This window comes from Pithys albifrons, chromosome 2 (assembly GCF_047495875.1).
Source record: "Pithys albifrons albifrons isolate INPA30051 chromosome 2, PitAlb_v1, whole genome shotgun sequence".
Classification (NCBI taxonomy): Eukaryota; Metazoa; Chordata; class Aves; order Passeriformes; family Thamnophilidae; genus Pithys; species Pithys albifrons.
Genome location: NC_092459.1, coordinates 79,937,134 through 79,958,847, shown reverse-complemented (window position 1 = coordinate 79,958,847; position 21,714 = coordinate 79,937,134). Strand labels below are relative to the sequence as shown.

The 21,714-nt window shown below is 39.3% G+C and overlaps 1 protein-coding gene across 3 annotated transcripts in view; it reads right to left on the bottom strand.

Moving 5' to 3' along the window:
• SDCCAG8 (SHH signaling and ciliogenesis regulator SDCCAG8) overlaps positions 1-21,714 on the bottom strand; it is a 107,294-nt gene that overhangs the window by 4,545 nt on the left and 81,035 nt on the right. For all 3 annotated transcript variants that reach the window (XM_071574957.1, XM_071574948.1, XM_071574964.1), the window contains 2 exons: positions 2,102-2,228; positions 19-101 (listed from right to left, as the gene is read on the bottom strand). In XM_071574957.1, the coding sequence (XP_071431058.1) occupies positions 51-101; positions 2,102-2,228 (178 nt within the window). In that variant the 3' untranslated portion in view covers positions 19-50. The remainder of the gene's footprint in view (positions 1-18; positions 102-2,101; positions 2,229-21,714) is intronic.

The following is a 21,714-nucleotide window of genomic DNA, read 5'->3' as shown; positions in this document are numbered from 1 at the left end:
ATAGAAAAAAGTACCTACTTCTGCTCATTTCTCTTTATTCATCCAGGTTTTTACTTGATTCCATCTGTGTCCTGTTTGAGATCTGCATCCCATTTTTTTTCCTGAAATATACAACTGAAGTTACTAGTGGCTTATGTTCCACGATACAACAGCATATTTAGCTTAATGTATTTTATATTATCATCTTTAAAAGATTAGGTAATGATTGGTTTCTTTCACCTTTCCCCTCACAAAAAAAAAATTGATTATAAAGGAGAACTGTTGGACAATACAGTAAAATTCAATATGAGGTCACTTTCACCTTCGATCAACACTGAATCTGCAATTGTTTGGTTTTAATATTTATTTCTATACTAACTACATGCATCTTTCTTTAGTTAAGAGCTTCCATTTATGGTGAACTGTTCTTCAGTTTTCTTAAAACAATTGTCTGATATTCCAAGCAGCTCCTTTGGGCTGAATTTCAGTTCCCAGAGAACCACCATTGCTTTAAACAGCCGCAAATAGATTTTTAGGGCTTATTTTTTTAATAATTTTTATATCCTTCTTCTCTTCTGAGTGTTCTCAACTCAGAAAGTGTCATCTGGAGCACAATTAACTTGTAATGAACATAAAGAAGGCAGGTTTTGCCAATCAACTCTTGATAGCAGTGTAATATCTGAATGATTTTTTCTTTTTTTGTATGATATTTGTACTTCTGCCCAACTTCATAAAAGCATACTCACTTCCATAAAAAATAGATTATCAATAATAAAATCCCTGCGGACCATTACTGAGAGTGTTTTCCATAAAAGAGAAATTGTAATTTTTTTCTGAATAACCACCTTCTTAATCCATCTTAGAGAACACTGTGGTTGCCCTAAAATTTGTCTATAGTTACTACATTGTGATAACCTTAAACTATCATGAACCACTGAGTTTGCCTATTACAACAGGAAGTCCTGTAAAACCAAACACATGGGCATGATTAGAGGCTTAAAGTATGGATTTTATTTTCCATATTTATACTGAATTCTGCAGGTAAAAAGCCTACCAAAATAGTATGATTTAAATATTTTAAAGTTCTAAGATAATTCATGTTCTGTTTACTGCTAGGTGTGCTACTAGACTGAATTTCGTACATTGAATGTCCTTTGCTACCTCATTAACAGAACTCCAATTATTCTGGGCAAACTCCCTATCACTATTTTGCAAGTTAGAAAAAGCACTGTGATATTGTTGAATTAGTGCATTTACTCTAACACAATGCAAGAGTTCTGTTATCTGATAGTTTTACTGAAAACCTCATTCTGTGCTTGTTAATTTTCCTTTTTATGAAAAACAGTAAAGAAAGCCAAATTAAAAACCCAGCCCCGTGGCTCTCTCCCTTATTCCCCAAGCAGTGACTGACTGAGGAACAGTGGCCAAAACAAAGAAAGCAAGAACAGCCCATTAAAGCCACAGCTTCCTAAGGACCACTGGAAGCAAGAATCAGTCCTGCCAGAGCAGCAGTGCAGTGATTAGCGCTCGAGCAAGACTGACTGGACATTCACCATCTCACATTTGGGTGAGTGACTCATGCAATATCCTGAATTGGAAGGCACCCACTAGGATCATCAAAGTGCAGCTCCTGGCCCTGCATATGACACATCCCCAAAAATCTCACCAGGAGTAGTCATGGAACAGCAGGAAAGATAAATTACTTTAAAAGTAAAGAGAAAAAAAAATTACAAAGTGATAAGAGGACTTAAGTCTAACAAATGGCAGCAAAAAACTGAAATTATCAACATCAAAGAACAGATTTCCCTTTTCTCTGAAAAAGGAACACAAGAATCTTCAGATAAGAAAGCTAGGAACTGTCACTGAGAAGAACTTCTGCTTTTCTATTGTCACTTCCATACACCTTCTGCATTTAGTTTAGGTTTAAGTGAGATTCAGGTTCAGCTACCAAGCAAGGAGCATCCAACTGCATGAATTTTTATTTTATTTTTTTATAAGGTAATGCCATATTTAAAAGAATGACAGCAACAAAATCCAGCAGCTGAAATGAGATTGCTGGCAGATCTCTCTGCTAAAGCTGCAGAATATTCCCCTCAGACTTTCTTTTCTTTTGGCACAGTACCTGTGTTCGCAGAAACTGCACCTCTTCTGTTAGCAGCTGCTTCTCTTTGAAGAGCTGATTCTGTTTGTTGAGCAACTCCACTAACTGCTGGGCAGTGGCCTGGCAGTGCTTGTCAAGCTGCTGTAACCTGGAAAAAAATAGATAAAAGGGTTGCAGAGCATCTGAAGTTGGAGTTCACAGTAGAAGCTTTGATGTTTGCACTGGCAGGTGCAGCTCCCAGAGGCCAGAGTTCAGGCTGGTGGTTGGGCTGAGACTGAAGTATCACTCCTCGGATGGGCATTCAATGTATTTTCACACTTTAAACAAGCACTTTTAAAGGTTTGCTCTTTTAATTTAGAAGCCTTATTAGGAGATGACAACAAATTTGCTTTGCTGTGACATCAGTAAAGACTGCAGGACTGCATCTTGACACCCGTAGCTAAGCAAGCTGCACACTCTGTAGCTGCTTCAATAACTGTCTTCCTGAAGCTCACTCGGGAGCCCAGATTATAAATCCAAATACTCAAATGCCCTAACAAACTGGACCTGAAGTGACTTCTGTTTTCTGTCCATGGCTCTTTGCAAGCTGGTTAATGTCCAAAACTCATTACAGAACACTTTTATTTCAAGTAAGCATAGTGTTAATTAAGCACATCAGTGTAGATCCTTTAATAGTGTAACAGGAATTCCTGGGGAAAGATGGTAAACAGCTCATCACTCCAAAGATCCTCCTCATCAGGGGCTGCAAAACAGAGGGAACAAGCTCACAGGTATCAGAAAAAACAGGCAGAGGCCTTCTGCTTACACTGGAAAAACAAGTGCCTGAGATGGGACAATGCTGCTGTAAGACAGGGCAACTGCACATTTACTTTAATCACAAAAGCAGGTATCACTTGTTATGTCTCCAGTGACTGTTTGTTAGTCCTGGCATCCAGACAGAGGTAATTTCCATCTCATGTGAATTACAACAAAACAACATTTTTTTACTAGATAATCAGAGGTAGCCTGTGCAAATTTCAAAATTATTACTGGACACAAGCCTTAGCACACTCACTGTGAAGCTCTATGTCCTTTCAGATCATGCAAAGGGTGATTCAGATAAACTACTGTAAACAGAAAGTCTTTCATTATGGCAATACTACTCAAACTTTTCTATTTGTAACTTCACCACCCATTGTGTTGCATTTAGACTGTCCCCTTGAGCAGAGGGAAAAGGATGACACAGGCACTGAGCTGGGTTGGACTAGCAGGCCATGACTTTATCATCTGTATGTCCAGTGCCTGAGTACAGGTTTAATAACCTTCCAATCTACAATTCCGGGCCATGATGGATGAAAAGGGAGCAGTTCTAGTCAGTGCAGATCTGGATCTGTGAATTCCCAAATTCTGTCTGCCAGTCTCCTCTCCCCAAACTGCTGCCAACTGGCCCTTGGTCCACACACTGGAACTCCCAGCCTGCTCTGGTGCATTTAACTCCTGAGGACAGGCTCTGGGCCCTCTCACAGTATCTGCTATTACGTGTGACATGTGCAGCACAGCCACACATTCCCATATGCATTGTATCTGGCCTGCCTGCTGATCTCGTAAATGATTCAAGATGAGAAATGAACAGCTCCACCCACATTCACTGTACTTCCCATATGTTACAACTGCACATCGATGCCTGCCATCATTTTTACAACTGGGTGACAGAACCTTCTGCACATTTTGCTAATATAAGTGTGTGAGGTTGCACAGTCGCCACATTCACTCTGGCAACACCATCTATCAGGCAAACATGCACCGTGTCCTGAGCATCTGAGTGACCACCGTGTCCTTGCCTTCCAGTCTAAAAGAGATCCTTTTTCCACCAAAGTGGCAAGAGCTGTGCAGTTGGGATTCCCTGTGGCTGCCCCCTCTTGTGTGTTGAAGAACAGACACTGACTCCATGCTCTGTCATGTTACTTTCAAGGCACAAGGTGAAGACATGTAGCTTTTGAACCGTGTTACATTTGGACAACCTACAGGACAACGTGGCATTAAGGAGTAAGCTCCTATTTAGTAGTAATAATAATACCCTTCAAATAATTTCCCTCTAGCAACTTTAAACCCGAATTCCTACATTTATATGGGGCAAGAAAGATACAATGTCATGAGACAAGTGGTTCCACAGAAGAACACAACTGAGGAACCACAAACTGCAATGAATGCTTCAAGGTAATGTTTTACTCTGATGCTCAGTATTCTCAGAGCTCGCATGCAGCTCATGTTAGAATGGCTCCAAGCTACCTTGCTTCTCTGTGCAACTACAACCTGCAGAACACATCTCTCACGTCACACAGCAGTAAAATTTGGATCTGAGATAAGGAGAACCATAGCCTATCCAGAAATGAAGTGAAAAGGGACTGATAGGGTTTTGTTATATTTTGACAGCTATGGCTAGACAATCACTGCAAGACCCTGCAGAAACTGGGTGAAACATTAAACACAAAGCAGATCTTTGGCACCAAGGTGAATTCCACCAGCAGAATAAACTTCCATTGCATCCAACACCACAAAGCTGTACTAGCACACACCATGTTACACTTTGACCATCCCCTTGTCTGTGGCCTACAAATAAAAAAAAAAGCTTCCTTCTTTTCTGTAATGACACATTGCTAAACCAGCGGCACCCACAAGGCTCTGGCTGCAAGCTCCCTGTCCTGGGGGACTCAGGGCCAGTAATCCGCTGGCAATCCACAATGAAGAAAAAAGCTGATACAGCCTGTCAGCCTTCCTCTGGGTTTTAATGTTGATTTGAAAGAAATTAATATGCAAGGATCTGTGGGCAGTGCCCATTCACTGTGCAGTGGGGATCAGTCAGTCCTTGACATAGGAAAGGCATTAAAAGGTTATTTACTCTTTCAACATAGTCAGGTTACTGATGTAAAACGTTTTCACTTTACTCCACAGAGCTGGATTTGCTGAAATGGCGTGATTGGATTGCAACAACCTGCAGCAGCTAAATCACCAAATCCAATAATCATGCTGCATTTACTGGCACACATCTTAATTAGGTTTTAATACAAGTAATCTGATAACTACTCCTGGCCAGCCAGAGCGGAGCTGTCAGAGCTGAAAGGGCTGTTGTTGAGCAGCTCAGCCGGCACTGCTGCGGCTGCCTCCCCGCTGACCCTGCCCAAGCCCCCCATCTGCCAGTTGCCACAGTAACACAGACCAGCCCATCACCTGAACAGTGGGGGCCATGGCCGTCGGGCACCCCATGGCAAGGTCTGGGGCACTGGCCACCCACAGGCAACACCAGCACTGAGGCCAAATCTCTGTGTGTGAGAGAGTTCCAGGGCGTGGGTCCTGCTGCCCCCCAAAACTACCAAAACCCACCACCATAAGAATATGTTACTGTGCAGCAAACTACCTTAAAAATGTTTCCCTTGTCAGGGCAAGAGTATCAAGCTATGAGTTTCTAAGGTTGCTCCTGCATTGTTCATTTGCCTGCAAGTGGATACAATGATCAGAGGTGGCTTCTGGTTCTGAGTGGGAAAACTGAGGGCCACGTTGCAGACCTTTGCCATGCTGCAGGGATGCAACTGAAGGGGGCTGTGCCCTAACATGAAGGCAGTGCCACATTTCATAATCAGGCATTTGCGAATCCCAAATATTTTTAACGCACTGAGTTCAAAAAGGAAATGCAGGTTTAAGAACAAGTTTGTTACAAATGGAGGGAGCAAGCCATTAGAAAAGAAAGCAAACCCCAGGAAACTTTCCACCAGCAAATCTCTACCTGCTTTTATAACTTTCTTCAGGACATCCTACAAATTCCATATCATGTGACAGAAAGTGTTTAAGTTTTGGTACTTAACAGATAGTTGTACTACAATCCATTAAAGGATGTTAAATTTGCATATTCAAGTAGTCACGAGTTAGAAAATGCCAGAACAAAGGCTTCCTGTGCAACTCCTTTCCACCCTGGCTCCCATCTCCACTGTTTTTCCCCTGCTCAGCCTTGCTGGTCTCCTCCTGAGGCAATTACCCACCAGAACCCTGCCAAACAGTTTCAGTCTAAAGCACAATTTTTGGTAAGCCTAATGAAATCACAAAGAACTTCAGCAATACCTTATAATAAGAAGCATCACACAACTTGGCAGTCACACTTAGTTCCTGACACAGACAGAGCAGGCACTGCCTAGGGTTGTCTCCTGCTATACACAAATCAATGACCAGGCTTTGCTTTGGCTATGTGATGACCTTGGAAATCCAGACTTGCTGCCATGCAGAGTTAAGGTGCATGGCTAGTGCTCATGGTGAACTTGTTTCTGCAGCCACCACTGGCCCAGCTGTTGTCACTCTCCGCCCCTCCTGCATTTGTCCCTCCTGCTTTCCACCCCAAGTCTGCTACTTTTCTGCCATCCCTTTTCATAGCAGAAGTGATGTCATTTTCATTAAGGCAGAAAAATTTATGTTCATCGTCTCTTTATATCTTGAATCAGCTCTGTGGACAACTAGGTAATTGAAACCAATAGTAAAATTAGTTTTCATAAGAGAACCCTGCATCTTCATTGTGATTTAAAGCATCAACAAATTCACACAGAAGATTTTGAGGTAGGAAAAGTAGAGTCTATAAATTTAGAAATGCCAACAAATAGCAAATTTAACCCCAAATTTTCACTAGTATATTAAATTACTATTTACTTTAGATCTAAACCCATATATCAGGGCCTTGAGATAAGCTTAAGGAAGGAGCATCTCAGAGTAAGTCCCCACATGCTCCCAGAATTTAAACAGGAATATCTACACAATCTATCCTTCAACTCAACTCCACTCTCCTGTCTAGTTTCAAAAGCAAAACACTATGATGCTCCTTTCTCATGTTAACGAAATAAAAAAGCATAGCAGAAAAAACACACAAACCAAAATGTCATGCCACAATAGTGAGTAGGAATTAAGGGTAGTGAATAAGCCTCCTCATTTCTGTTGCACTGTAAGTCCTTACTTCTAACAGAACACGAAGTAGACAGTTCAGGGCATATTAAAAAAAAAGTTTCTGTGGAATTTCCCACACTCTGGAATTTCTATCAGAACTTTGTTGCCACACAAAAGGCCAAGACTGTAATTTGTTCAGGCAGAGATCTATACCACTTCTAGCTTAACAGGGTAAGCACTTGCCCACAATGCAGCCGGAACAAACTCATCCAACTTATGTTAACAGATGGCAACTAGAAGTTAATATCCCCTGCAAAGTGTAGAATCAGACACCTAAGAAGAAAATGTCCACATTTCACCATGAACCCCTGGACTCAGGCAGCTTTGTATCACTCAATCTTTTTTCTTTTTTTTTTTTAATATGTATTGGGTAACATCTAAAATCCCTTTTATCGAAGGCACTCTCAATTTTTCACATAAAGTGTCTATAGTATATCATCTCCAATAAGATAACAATCATGCATGCCACAACAATTACAAAGAGGGTTTAATTAAAAATTTACATAGGAACAGTAGCTTCCCATTCGTTTCAGATGTGATCCCTGACTATTATACCTTCTCTTCCACAGCTGGCCCAACAGGTTAAACAAATAGATCACATAAGAAACCTGAGCCTAGATCTATTCCTGGGCTTCTAATAGCTCATGTCTAACATGTTGAAGAGAGAACATTATCAGGCTGCTCTTCAGTAGGAGGGTGTAGCAGCTGGGCTTAGCTGCTGTGATGGCCACTTTTAGCCCTCCTAGGTTTTGAGAGGAAGGAAATAATGAAAGAGAATGGATGGCAGGCTGGAAGAGATATGAGTGAAAGCTTCACCAATGTCTATTTGTGTCTGAATCCCTTGGCTGAAGATGAGGCTTTTTCTCCTTTAAAGGAATACAAAACAGTAAGATCAGTGATAGAAATATGAACTCTGGATCAGGTTTGCTCTAGAGAAAAAATAGTTCTGGTTATTTACTGTTTTCTGCCTTTAGTTATAAGTATTAAGTAAAACAATTCTCCAAATCATTCAGGCTATTAATTTAAAATGCTGTAAAATACCTTAGAAAAAAAAGGAGGGGGACAGGGCTTGAAGCAGACAATGTTACAGAAACATATTGAATCTTACAGTCAGACTCTAAATTTTGGGGCTTTTTTAAGATGTTCACCTCTGATTTTATGTGCCAGACAGAGCAGATTTTGCACAATTTCTCAATCAGGAAACAGTTTTGATAATGGTAACAGAGACATATCATAGTAAGGTTTCAAAAGTGGCCTCCTCCTGTTTTTAAGGTACATATTTGTATTACTGAAATAATTTTCCCTGTTTGTCTTACTAGTTACAGCAATTTTTGTGGCTGGTTTACTTTTGATAACTGTGTGCTCTGTTTTCTCCACTGCTTACTCTGATTCCTCTTCTTTTATTACCAGACAAACTTGAACCTTTACAACCTGCTAGCTGATGTCCACATAAAGCGATCACTATAATCGAGTCAGAGACACCGAGAATTTTTAATGCAATCTGTCCAGTCTGAACTCTTTCCTTCACAAACACTTTGCCTTTAAAAAGAAATTCCCAGCATGAACCTCATCAGAAGCGACATGTAACAGACAGTACATGTGGTGTTTGGGCAGGCAGCAGAGAATTGAAAAAGAAGTCTTCACTTTTTCTATCCCATGGCATGTGCAGAATGTACATGTGGCCCAAGCTGACATCAGGCATTTGAAGCAAAAAAACTGCTAAAAGCATCAGCTTCTGTTAATTTACTTTGTCAGATATTGTCTTAATTAAAAAAAACTACTGCTAGAAAGGGTAGTGCAGCTGAGCTACAACTGCTTCAGTTGTTCTGACAGTCCCAACTGCAGGCGAACAGCTTTTGGTTCAGTCCTGCTGTCCTCACTGAGCCCAGATCCTGGCTGCAACCAGCAAGCACTGCAGCACTGAGGTACAGAGCATAAAGCTTCTGTTTATGTATCTAGCTGTTAGTACCTATGTTTGAAAGGTAAAATGTTTCTCACTAGTGACCTTGCAAACAAGAGGCCAGTACTGCTGGGTACAGTTCTTCTCATTTGGTTCTCTGCAAAGGAGTTTTCCCAGTTTAAGAACTATCTATTGAAGTCCTTCAAAACTGTTTTTCGGCATAAAACCAAAGGTTGCTAATACTGTATAGTTTGACCACTATGAAAATAAACTCTAAAAACGTCACAGTGTTAAAAACCTATGTAGGCGTCACTTATTAGTTGCTTTACCTAAACCCTATTACTCTTTCATACTAGAGGTACAAATATGCCCCTATTTCCAGTTCATTTTAAAAAAAATGATTTTGCCTCTAAGGTCTGGCAGGCGACACATATTTGCTTATTTTTCAGGGTTCACACATGGCTATTGTGGTTTACATAAATTACAGTCAAACTAATGATAGTTGTAAGATTTGTACAGATTTTAGTTTTATGCTTGTGACATAGAAAAGGAGGAATATGACTTTATATTGGTGACAGACATAATTTTGCTGGGCTGCATATTCAGATAGATGTTTTACATACAAAGGTCCCTTGCTCTCTCCACACAGAGCAGATTGTTTCCATTTGGGATCTTACTCCAAGCTTGGCCTACTCCGCTTCAAATACAGCTCTTTTTCCAAACTTACTCTGCCTAGGAAATAAAAAGGAGAATAGGGGGCACATACTGAGTAAGGATCTGAAGAAATGGCTGGGAACGAGGTCAAGGTGGGCAGAGGAGCCAATGATGTGCGTGAGAGGTAAGAAAGATCTGTGCTCAGATATGCGCAGATACACCCAAGGGACCTGAGGAGGCTTCAGCCTCTGTTTGCACTGGTTGGCCAAGCAAACGTGCTCCCAGCCTCACAGGGAGCTGCTGCTGTCACGCAACACAGCACTTTGGGACCAACCCCAGTCTCCCCACATCCTCCAGTACACCCATAAACCCACAAACCAGTGCTGCAGAGAGTGAAGGGAGGCACAGTATCAAGGAAAAGTGAGCAGGGGGGATGTAACATGGAAAAGCAAATGTAAGGAAGATGACATTTTGGCATTGAAAAGGGCTGAGGGGAAAGGAGTTTCATCCCGAGAAAGCAGAAGTTTTTCAGAAAAATAAGAAAAGCAGTATTGCCAGCCCACCTTCATGAAGCTCAGCTCTTGTGATTATGGAGTCCACTTGGTGTTTTGTTTTGGACTACATTATAAACAGGAAACTGCATGTGAAGTCAGTGAAACCTGCAATTACTTAGCAGCACTGAAGGGAAGCATTTCACAGAAAATACATCTTAAATAAGTATTAGCACATTATAGATAGTATTACAGTCTCTGTAAGAGAGTGGCTATTTCATAATGTGTGTGTGTTAGTTCAACTGCACACTAAATTTACAGCAAGGTGAACTTCATCATGGCTATGAAAGAGAAGAATTTTGTTGCTGCTTTAGAGGCAAATAGCATTACAGTTATCTTCAGAAAAACCATTAACCCCTCCACAATAAGGAATATGACTGCAACCAAGCAGTTTGGAGAGGAGCATAAACACACCAAGATCAAAGCCAGTGCGAAGGATCAAGCACAACTTTCTGGTGACAGCAGCTTCGCTTGTGGATGAGAATAGCAGCTCTAGTGTCCCTGCAATAGCGCACAGGGCTGTCAGGAGTACAACACAAAACAAGCATAAAGGTGGCTTTAGCCTGGCTTTCCCATGTCACAGTCTGGCACATCAGTCAGCAGTCACTGGACCCTGCGCTGACACCCAAATGTGGTAAGACTACCAGCACCTTCCAGCAGAAAGATTCATTCTGTCCACAGCTGTGCATGTGCCACCATATTTTAATTATTGGAAAAAAATTCTAGGAAAACTATCAGTCTTTGCTATAAGTTGAAATAAATATTAATAACTTTCTTGATACATCAGTGTAACTATAAGAGAAGACTACTTTTCCCTTTGGATTACATCAAAAGGTCTTGCTTAGTTTTGTTAGGTAAAGTATGGCTTTCTCATACTACTTCTCCATGTCCTTGTCTTTCAGTGCTAAGCAATGGTAACAGTTTTATGAAACAAATGTTTTTAAAAAAAATAGCTTAGAAGCCTTGCTATGCTTTTGGAATTCAACATTCTCACTTATATAAATTAAAATTAAGTACCTTAAATCACTAGTAGGAAATCAAGAAAACAAAGCTGTGCCTCTTTTTTTCAAAAATACAAACATGGGTTTTGTTCTTTTAAGTAGGGATACAGAAGATAAACATACACGCAAAATGAGAAGCAAGAGATCCACCTACTGCTATCAGTCAATTTCTTCTTTCTGTAGACTTGGTAACCACCACTGCCACAGCACAAATGCACCATACTCAAAATTCCTACCTGGGAAACTTACCCAGAGAAATGCACATTTCTGAATGAAACCCACACTTCTGCTAATGTGCACAACGATGTTGGTGAACTCACAAACTAACGTGGTGCAAAAGGCAGCCTGGGTCTCTCAAAAACTATAGAAGCTCAGCAGGTGCCCCAAGAGAGCCCAAGGTCCCTGCTGATGCTCACTTGTCTGACTTCACTGCTCCTCAGCAGCCATCACAAGAGTGTTCCAGAGACATGCTGGTGGTCTTGGCACCACTCCTGGTGGACAACTGTCCACCTCACACCTGGCTCAGCCTTGGCTGAGGCGAGGTAATGAACAGGCCGACAAAATGAACCCAAGCCTCCCTCCCGAGGGAGGCTACTTTTGATCAGTGTTGAGCAACATATGCAGGCTTGAGCAGGGGGCATGCAGGCAGCTCAGGGAAAAGTGTGCACTGCTGTAACTAAACGGCAGATTAAGCTGAGGACTGCTGTTTCCTAAGCTCCAGATAAGAAGCCTTCTGGAGAGTTCGAAAAAAACTTAAAGAGAAAAAAGGAGCAGTAATGGTACTTTCACTTTTAAATTTTTGTGAATCTATATATTAGAGGAACATTTGTCTCAGTTTAAGACAGTATATTTTTCAGCAAACATCTTTAGTAGGAAGGTAGTTCTGTAGTTAATGGTTTATCTCTAATGTCTCTGAAACCATAACAATATCTGCTCAGCAAGTATTTACCTACAAATGAATGTTTGGGCATCCCTCATGTTATCTCCTTACATAAAAATCATGATACTGGGATCACAATGTACTTAAAATCTCTTCAAATAAAATTAACCGAATTTTATTGAACTTCTGTAGTGCAACATCAGATTTTTAATTTCCTTTGAAACAAATGGTATCAAGGAGAGAAAACTGCATTTACAGGACTAAGAGGCCTAATTTCATTGAGACATACAGAGGAATTTAGAGTTGTATTGTGACAGTAGAAAAATGACTAAAGCCTATTTCTGTTACAGATCTGGATACAATAGCTTTCATCCCGATCCAGAATGACTCCCATGAGCTGTAATGTGAACTACAGGCTCCTGTAAAGCACACAAAACCCCACAAAATGCCCAAATCTGTGTTGCTAAAAGCAAAAAAGTGTTCTTCTTTTAATAGGAGCAGGCCTCTTGTTTGCATAAAGAACAACTTGTCAAACAGAATACAAATGCCAAACTGGTACGTTATAGCCACGAGCACAATAGCCCCAACCTTGTTTTTAACTAAGCAAATCCCAGAGAGAGCAGTTTTCCCCCAAAATCTGGGCATCAGCTACAAATTCAATGAACTGATGTCTCAAAGTGTTCCTGAAGGATTCAGAAAATTTGCAGAAAGGCACGAGCTTTTAATTTCAAAGAGAAGAAAACTGTATGTTTTCATTATAAAAAACGAGAGTGTGAAAAAATCCTAATGACACAATAGCTTTCTTTCAAGCATAAAGTTCAGAATTACATCTCCCAAGTTTCCTGTACGTTAAAAGAAGAACACAAAATAATGATCTAAAAATCCTTCACAAAAAACCAACAAGCAAGGATGAAGCAGTACTCGCCTGGGGGCCAATTGCCTCTCCAGCAGCGGTAAGGCTGTTACTAGGCTTGCAGTACCATTTGTTCCATTACACAATCTCCTGAAGCCTTTTACAGAGAGCTAAAACAACTGCCTGTACCAACACGACACATGGCTTTCCATCCCGACTCTTTGCTAATCCAGACGCTCCAACCATCTTTCTTTAAGATGCCATATGGTTGGCAGAAGCCTGTAGATCTAGCAGCACATCTGCTTGTATGTTACTTCTCCCCTCCGACTCCCCCCTCCACACCAGAAAAGAGAGAGCAAATAATTATTTTACATGTAACCAATTAAACTGCATTTAAAAAGGACAGAGATTATTTAGCTCTAGATATTTTAAAAATATAGATTGTTGCACAAGATCATTTGTCTCTCAGTGATTTGGGAAATACAGAGAAACAAAACAAAGAAATGAAAGGCACATGGGCAAAATGATTGCTGCATTTGAATTATTTAAATGACTGCCATTCAGACCTTATGCCCGAAGATTTATTTCCCACATTAGTGTGCCACTGAAGAAGGGACCGAATTTGCTCTCTGCTTTTGTCAGAGGTGAATCAGACAAGCAGACTAGGGAACTATAATACACCAAACCATGCTTTGTTAAGCAAGCAGAGTGAGTCTGTATGCTAATGACTCTGCAGGAATACACTGACACACTGATTTTTTTGGTGTGATGAGCAAAGATTATTGACACTGTTGAAATCCTGGTTGCACTGGCATGCAGACATCCAGGTTGTCTCTTTGGATTCCAGATGCCAAAAAGACAGGCTGCAAAAATAATTTTGTTTGTGATGAGTTATCATTTGACCATTTATAACACAATGGACTATAACAGAAAAAAATACACTTTGAAGCCTGAAATAATAATAAAAAGAAGATCTAGAACACAGAAATTATAAATAAATGCTCCTATAAAAGTACCATCGACCATTCTGTGATGAATAACCATCTCAGTTAACGAAGGACAGGCAGAGATGGAAATGTGTAAGGACAGACGGCACAATTTTGCAATTCTGTCTGCTGACAATTTGCAGCACCTTTTGTTCAGAAACACTATTTCCTCATTGAACTTTTCCTGCATCAGGAAAATAAGACATCAAAGAGATAAAAGATAACAGTCCTACCTCAAATGCTGCTCACATGTATTGTTCCTGTTATTATCTGAGCAAAGAGACATAGTATGTAGCATAGGGAACATGAAGCACATGTGTATGTTCCAGCATTTTCACAAATAGAAACTAGACATGTATTTGCTTCAAGTGGTCTCCCTGCATCAAGTCTCCATTGCAATGTTTGCCTGCCTTCACAAAAATAGTTTTCCTTACAATATGGGAATGCTGGAATGCTTGTGTTCAACTACATAGTACACAAATTGTTTTTCCCTCGCTATTTAGGAGCTAGAGCTCCTAAACAAATGATAGGGAGACTGTGTCCTACCTTCGCAGAAAGATGACCTGTGTTGAGGTTTTTGTTGAAACCGGCATTTTTGAGGACACAACACTAGGTATCCAAGCTGTTTATGGCTAGTACTCTCCTTTCACCCAGTACTCTCTGTCTCAAGGCTATTCTAAATTTATCAAAATTGCTTTAAATAGTTTTATAAAAAACCAAAATTAAAAAGCCACTTTCTTCTCCCATACATACACTTTTCCCTCAAGAGAAAGATGACAGAAGTTCAAAACACACTTGAATTTTAAAATGTAAAATGTGGCAATGTATTCAATGATACAGCAATTTAGCTCAGTTGAAATTTGATAGGGCTTGATTTACCAGCTCTAATAAATAAAGAACTGCATGAAGGTTGTTTACAGTAACAAGAAATGTTTATAAATAACTACAGATTAAGATTTCAATTAGTTCTATGCATAATATTAAAAAGTTGTAAACTATGAAATTCTGCCTATATATATAAAGTAAAATCAACAAACGCGCTCCCCAACCTCTTGAATTAACTGCTTTCAGAATTTGTGTGTTTTGCACACAGCTCTGATCATTAATCAATTTTCATTTCTGGTGTTAATGCTCAGGCTTGGGTCACTTGCTCCAGTCTTAGAAGACTCTGGTAGATGAAAGAGAAAATACTCAGTAGCACTTAGTTGAAAAATGTCTATTTTATATATTAGGTTGCTTTGGATAGCAAAGAAATCATCAGCCTAGCAGGACTGTCCCTAGAGATTTTTAAACGCAGATCGGACGTGGCTCTGAGTGCCATGATCTAGTAAATGGACTAGAGTTGGACCAAGGGTTGGACTCGATGATCTTGGAGGTCTTTTCCAACCCAATCGATTCTATGATTCTATGTCTTCTGAACTGATCAGGTCAAAACAAATCGCCTTATGACCACATTTGGTATGTCTCTGAACATCAGCTGTGACTGAAGTTCCAGAAGAAGGTGTGCTTGGAGAGCTGTCACACAGGCTCTCACCCCACCCCAGTCCCTCACCAGCAACGTGCAGTACCGCCCTCCCTTCAAGAAGAGCCTCTACAAACATCGGAAACAGAATTTCAGAAACAGAAGACCTGGCCAACAGAGGTCCTTTGCACATGTGAAACATGCATTTGATTAAGCATTTCAGGATATAAATTTACTGGTTAGGCAAAAAGTATGGTCCTAGATTTAGGTATGAGAGAGAAAATGGACTTTGTATATGTGCTATGTCTTTTAGTCCAAGAACAGGTGAATAAAAGAAACCGTATGTGAAGTCTTCACCAAGACCTGCTGCAAACTGACTACTGTAGGAACAACGCAAATGCTGCACATTACCTTAGTGCTTGCAGGCTAAGAAAATAAAGAAATATATATAGTTTATTCTCTGACGAGCAATGGAAAATTCTGAAGGTACAGTGTATGCCAAAAGCTTCTCTCTTGTACCCAAAGTGTAGTTGCACTGCTGCTTACACATGCCCACCCTGGACCACTTCAGAACAGGTTGATGAAGACTCTCAGTGTCATACCTTGGTCAGACCTTTTTGAGTTTGTTTGGGTGGAGTTTTTTTGGGAGGTGGAGGGCTGCATTCACGACCTAGATATACCTGAAATATTTGATATAATAATTGTAAATAACTTGCAGAAGTGCCAGAAATTTCTACAGCAATTTATAACAAAAGGCTTTTCCTCTTTTGAGACAAAGAGAAAAGTGGAACTAAAATCAAACCCCTTTCAACTTGAAAAAGACTTCATGGAGAAGTGGGAATATTAGCGAGACAATTAATTTCTTCCTTCATAATCAGATGAATGCCCTTAGACATCCATATCAAACCAGAAAACACAGAAGCACTCCACTGAAAAATTACATTACTTCATACTGGCATTTTTAATTTTGCAACTCCTGGTTTAGTATAATTTCTAGTTCTGGATGGTGATTTCATGTACCTAATTTCAAGAATAGAGTAAGAAAACACACCTCACAGGGAAAATAAGTAAACAATCAGGTACCTGAAAGATTTCAATTAATATTTTCAGAAGATTCATGGTATGTAAACTACTCTAATGTAATCAGTTTTTATTAATCTAACTCTTAGCTGTTACTCAATGGTATTTTAATAATGAGGATGATTCTTCAGAATTGCCTAGGAGCTTACTTTGCTCATATGCATTAAACAATCCTAAGTAGCAAGCTTTTCACTTCCTCCTGTTTTTCCTAAGAAGCCCAGCAAATCTGGCTTTTGCTTGCATATTCTAAAGCTTGTCTTTCAACTGAAAAGAAGGTTTATACATTGAATATGAGAAAACAAAGAAATTGCAAAAATGTCCAAGATGCTCTGCAGTACTTGTTTCAAGTTTCTACAAGTGCCAGTTCTGGAACCATTTTTTTTGGCTCTTAAACTTTGCCTTCCTCATCCTGCACACACAGATGATGGAAGTTTTCAGCCTCCATGTTGCAGTATATAACATACAAAGTGCATGTGAACAATACACACCCTGATGAATTACTACTTATTCAATATTCAATATTACATATACTTTATCATAGATAATTATTGTGACTTATTACTGCAAATTGCATTTATTTTTAGAGCTTTGTACCATTTTGATTTCTGAAATTTTGATTGCAATCTGATGTCTCTGCCACCACACCACAGCACTGTTATAATCAAAATTAATAGACTAAGATAGTGTTCTAAAATTAAACTCTGATCTGAAAGGTGCACTTGAACATTTGGGGATCTCTCTTCAGATGCTGACAGGGAGACAAGTGAGCGGATGTAGAGATAATCTGGAGATATGGTTCACATATGGGCCTAACAAGAGCAATCTCTTCATATAAAGACACTATTTCTCATGCTAAGTCTACCTTGTTTTCTAATGTCAGCTGAAAGGAATGTTGGAATCTGGGACAGTTTTCCGCATCAGAGTCTGCTCTTTAACTGCCTGATGTCAGACTTATTGTCTCTTTTCACAGAACCTTTGTAGTTTGGGGATGTTGTTTTTCTGTTGGTTTGAGGGTTTTTTATGGGGTGGGTTTTTTGTTTAAGACTACCAACACTATACTGTCTAGGAAATATTACTCTTGCTTATTCTTCCATCCAAAGCATCCTGAAATTAAGGTACACCAACTGAGAAAGGATTTTTTTAAATATTTTTTTCCAGTGTTGAATTAGAACCATGAGACGATCACTGGTTAAACTTAGAAAAAAAATTTGGTATTGCCAAGTACTGAATGTTTTTGAGTAAAAATCCTTCATCAGAGTCTAGATTCAAAAACACAGGTCCCAGGCACAATGCTACACTAGTTGTAATTTAGGGCTTCCTTTTGTGCGGTACAGAATCCAATGTCAGCACAAGACAAAAGCACTGAGTAGAAAGAAGACAAAAACAAATCTTGGTTGCTAAGTTAGCCTGTCATGTAGTAAAGGTTTGTGTGAAGCCAGACACCACATGACCCGAAGGCTCAGAAAGCTACAGTTAAGTTAAAAAAGAAAAAAAGCACAGTACAAAGGAAATCCTTTGAAAGAAGGTAGGACTAGTACCATCGCTTATTGTGGGCAAATCTTTTCCTTTGCTCTGACCAACGTATAGCTGCACCTGAAGTACAAAAACATTGCTCAAACAGGTTTGGAAGGAAAATGTCAACATTCGTTAATGCCTACCACTCATGACATGGAATCATTTACAGCTTTATCCTAGAAGACGTTTGAAAAGATCAGTACAGCATTATTTCCACGCAGCACAGAGATGACCTGAAACCAGCAATGTCAGGATCTATAGCACAGCATGGGTAAAAGTGAGACATGTTTGGAGAAAAACTGCCAGAGTTGAAAACAAAGTGCTGAGAAGTCTCCGTGAGCTGCCAGAATTCAAAGCATTCATAGGATGAGGAAATGACCAGAAGTCATCTTTTACGGATTTAAATAACTGAGAAAAACCAAACACAGCAGCACCTCCAAGCTGTGCAACCCTAAGCAACAGCATTGTCTGGGAAAAAAGCACGGGAATACAGAACAAAACATGTGAACGCCTGAGGTCCTGTTCCAGTTTACCTTAATTTAGGGAAAGTCCTCAGACAAGGAGATTGAAGGCAAAAGTTGGGTCTTAAGGCTGCCAAATTATTTTGCAGTTCAGTAATTACAAAGGGGCTTAATGGTTTGCAGCTACCTATGAGTCACAGGGTTCACAGATGGATCTTAATTTAGCTCTCCACACCCAAAAGAAAAAGTCTTTTAAATTCAGGGACCTAATTAGGATGATAATTGGAAGAAATCCCAAACCATCACACTTGACAATAACAACCTGTGTGTTTACACCCGGACTCTTTTGTAGCATATTGTGGGGAGAAAACTGAACAAAGTACTCTACCTTACCTAGCTGGGTTCTGAACTTGGTTCCAAGTTTTGAAGGAGTCCAGGCCTTTTGAGGGAACTCAGCCAGCAATTCAGGCAAAGACTTCTTCAAAGGAGAAAAGAGGCTTGATTTTTTTCCCTTTTTTTTTGTCCTCCTCTTTTCTTTTTCAATAAAAGCAACATCTCTGATTTGTGAACACAGAATTTTGAAAGGAAGGGAGAAAACACCATTACAAATAGCAAGCAAAGCTTTCAGTTTATGAATCTACTAATTCATCTATGAACTATCCAGGTTGTCTTCATCATCATTTTGAAAACACCACATTATATAAGGCAACAATGGAATACTAGGCTGGTCTGTTTCCCATATTTCAAGTTGGCTCAGCTGGAAAGTGAATACAGGCTATTGCCCCAGGATGAGTGAATAATTTAACTCAAATGCAATTTTGCACAAAATTACTTTCACAACTGGAAAAAAAACCCCCAAAAACAAACAAGAAAAAGCATGGCTAGTCAGATTCCTTGTTAAACATAAGAATTTGATCTTTCCCCCCCTAACTAAGTCGATGTAATTCACGAAGTCTAGTTCACAGTGTTACTGTTAAATAAATAAGGTATAAACTTGACATCAAAACATGAAGCGTTTCGATGCCCAGAGGGGAACCACCCCTACACAAAGTGTTAAGTCTGAAACTTATGCATTACATCTCACACAATACTGCACTGGCCTAGTTGAAATCTCTGCTCAGGAGTAAGGTTAGGCTGAAGTGGATGCAAGACAAAATACCCAAATTGTAGACCGACAGTTAGAAGAGGTCTGTTGCATGAGGAACTGGTTTTGATCTTTAGATTACAAACTCCTGGAGGCACAGATCTCCTTTAATTACATGACTACAAAGCACCATGTGTTTTCATTATGCTATTTAAATAATAGATTTAATTTGAATTTACATTTCTTGATGTAAACATTACTGACTGTAACATTACCCTGCAATCTGATGCAGAAAGTCACTGAAGAATTAGGAAAAAAATCCTTCCAAAAAGATTACAAAGGAAAGAATCCCCAACTGTGCTATTTGAAAATATGAATAGAAATCAGTTAAATAGAACAGAATACATTTTAGTGGAACAGAATTTTTAGGATGATATTTTCACACAAACAACCCTAACATCTCAAGTAATTCTAATTTTTAATTCTGCTCTATAGTTATCTGTTGTGTTTAAGGGACCAAATTAATTCAGATATTTCCAGCAACCAAAGTTCTACTGATTATTAAAATGAAATAAAGTAGCAGGGAAGGATCACTTATTTATCTTGCAACTTTGTTTTAACAGAAGTGGAACTGGGGGACTCTGCTAATGAATTCAGCTACCTGGACTATAATCAGTTCTCATTTTTATGAAAATTAATTTAACCTCTATTTTTGCACAAATGGCCCCTGTTTAAAACTTTGGGGTTGCTTCTGTACACTGAAGGGAGCTCAAATGGAACAGGGTGGTGCTGGGTCCAGAGGCAATTCAGAGCATAACAATTCAGAGGGCAGCATTTGAACACAACAGTATCTGGAAGGCTTTGCCCATGCACTGTTAATAGAAAACAACCCCAAACAACCGAAGCCCTGCATTATTGCTGAATGAAAGGGATTTCAATTCTGGTTTATAGATGAGCTGCAAGCACTTATAATAGTAGCTATAATTTCTCTGTTTGTGACAACCTAGGCAAAAAGAAGAAAAAACATTTATGTACCTTACAGATGGAATGTATTTTTCAGTTTATGTCATGTTGCCATTAAAAAAAATTACTTTTAAATTGTGGAGCTTGCAAATCATATCTAATCTTCAAAGATATCTAATATTTAAGCATTAATAACAACAACAACAAATAAGTCTAAAATTTGCCGAAATACAGGCAGTTGAAAGTAGAAGGATAGCTAAGAGAGAGTGAAGGTAATAATATTCTGTAAAGATTGTACTGGTTTTCAGTTCTGATCATGAATCTCACCAGGCAACTGAACAAACAAGTAAATTGCATGACAAATTTTGAACAAACAGAGGTTTTTGTTCTCTGTGTACATTAAAATCAAATTTTTTTCAGAAGATCCAGAAATCCTCAGAATATCTTTGCCAGAAAACATTGCTTCTAAACATAGAGATGGAGTACCTAAAATTAGTTTAAAACAAGAAGAGCATGAAAAGGTAGAAAAAACAGAGAACAGCACTGTAAAAAGTCTTTGTCTTCTATGGTCTTTAAAGCTTTTTTTTCTTCTGTATTGCATAATTGATGTGTTTTGTCTAGTAGTATGTGATTCCTCTGACCTATTCTTTCTTTTCCTTTTGCCCTTACACTAATCTGCAGAAGGAATGAGTGAAAATATAGGGCCTTCTATCTGATCTGAAAACTGACAGGTAAAAAAAAATCCTGGCTGTAAGTTAAAAAGATGATGGCCAGACAAAAACAAGTGTTTGAAGTGCTAGATTTTTTAAAAAGTCACCTTACTAGATCTGGATCACCATAGAGTCCCAACAGTGGGAGGACACTCAAAAGTGCAGATGAAGGATCCCCAAGAATTCACATAATCTTGGGTTCTTGATCACATCAACAAATGCTCATACTGATGGTAAGGTACTCTGGACTGCAAAAATAAAGCGTAATAAATATATGTGAAAAGCATAATATTGACAGCTTCCTTAATACTTTGCACATGCCAAAGAGAATAACTAACTTGTTTTGCCCTTGATATTGTCCACTCCTCCATCCCCAAATCTCAATTGTGCAACCCTTTAAGAGGGTAAAACCCTCTGTAAAAATCTGATTTTCTTCAGCTACTTGTAGTTGTGGAAATATGTTTGGAAAAAATGCAGTGAATCTGTAAAAAATTGCTATGCATGAAGGTACAGGCCTCCCATTTCAACTTACAGTAGCTACCTAAATGACTCTAACAGGGGCTAAACATTTCCAA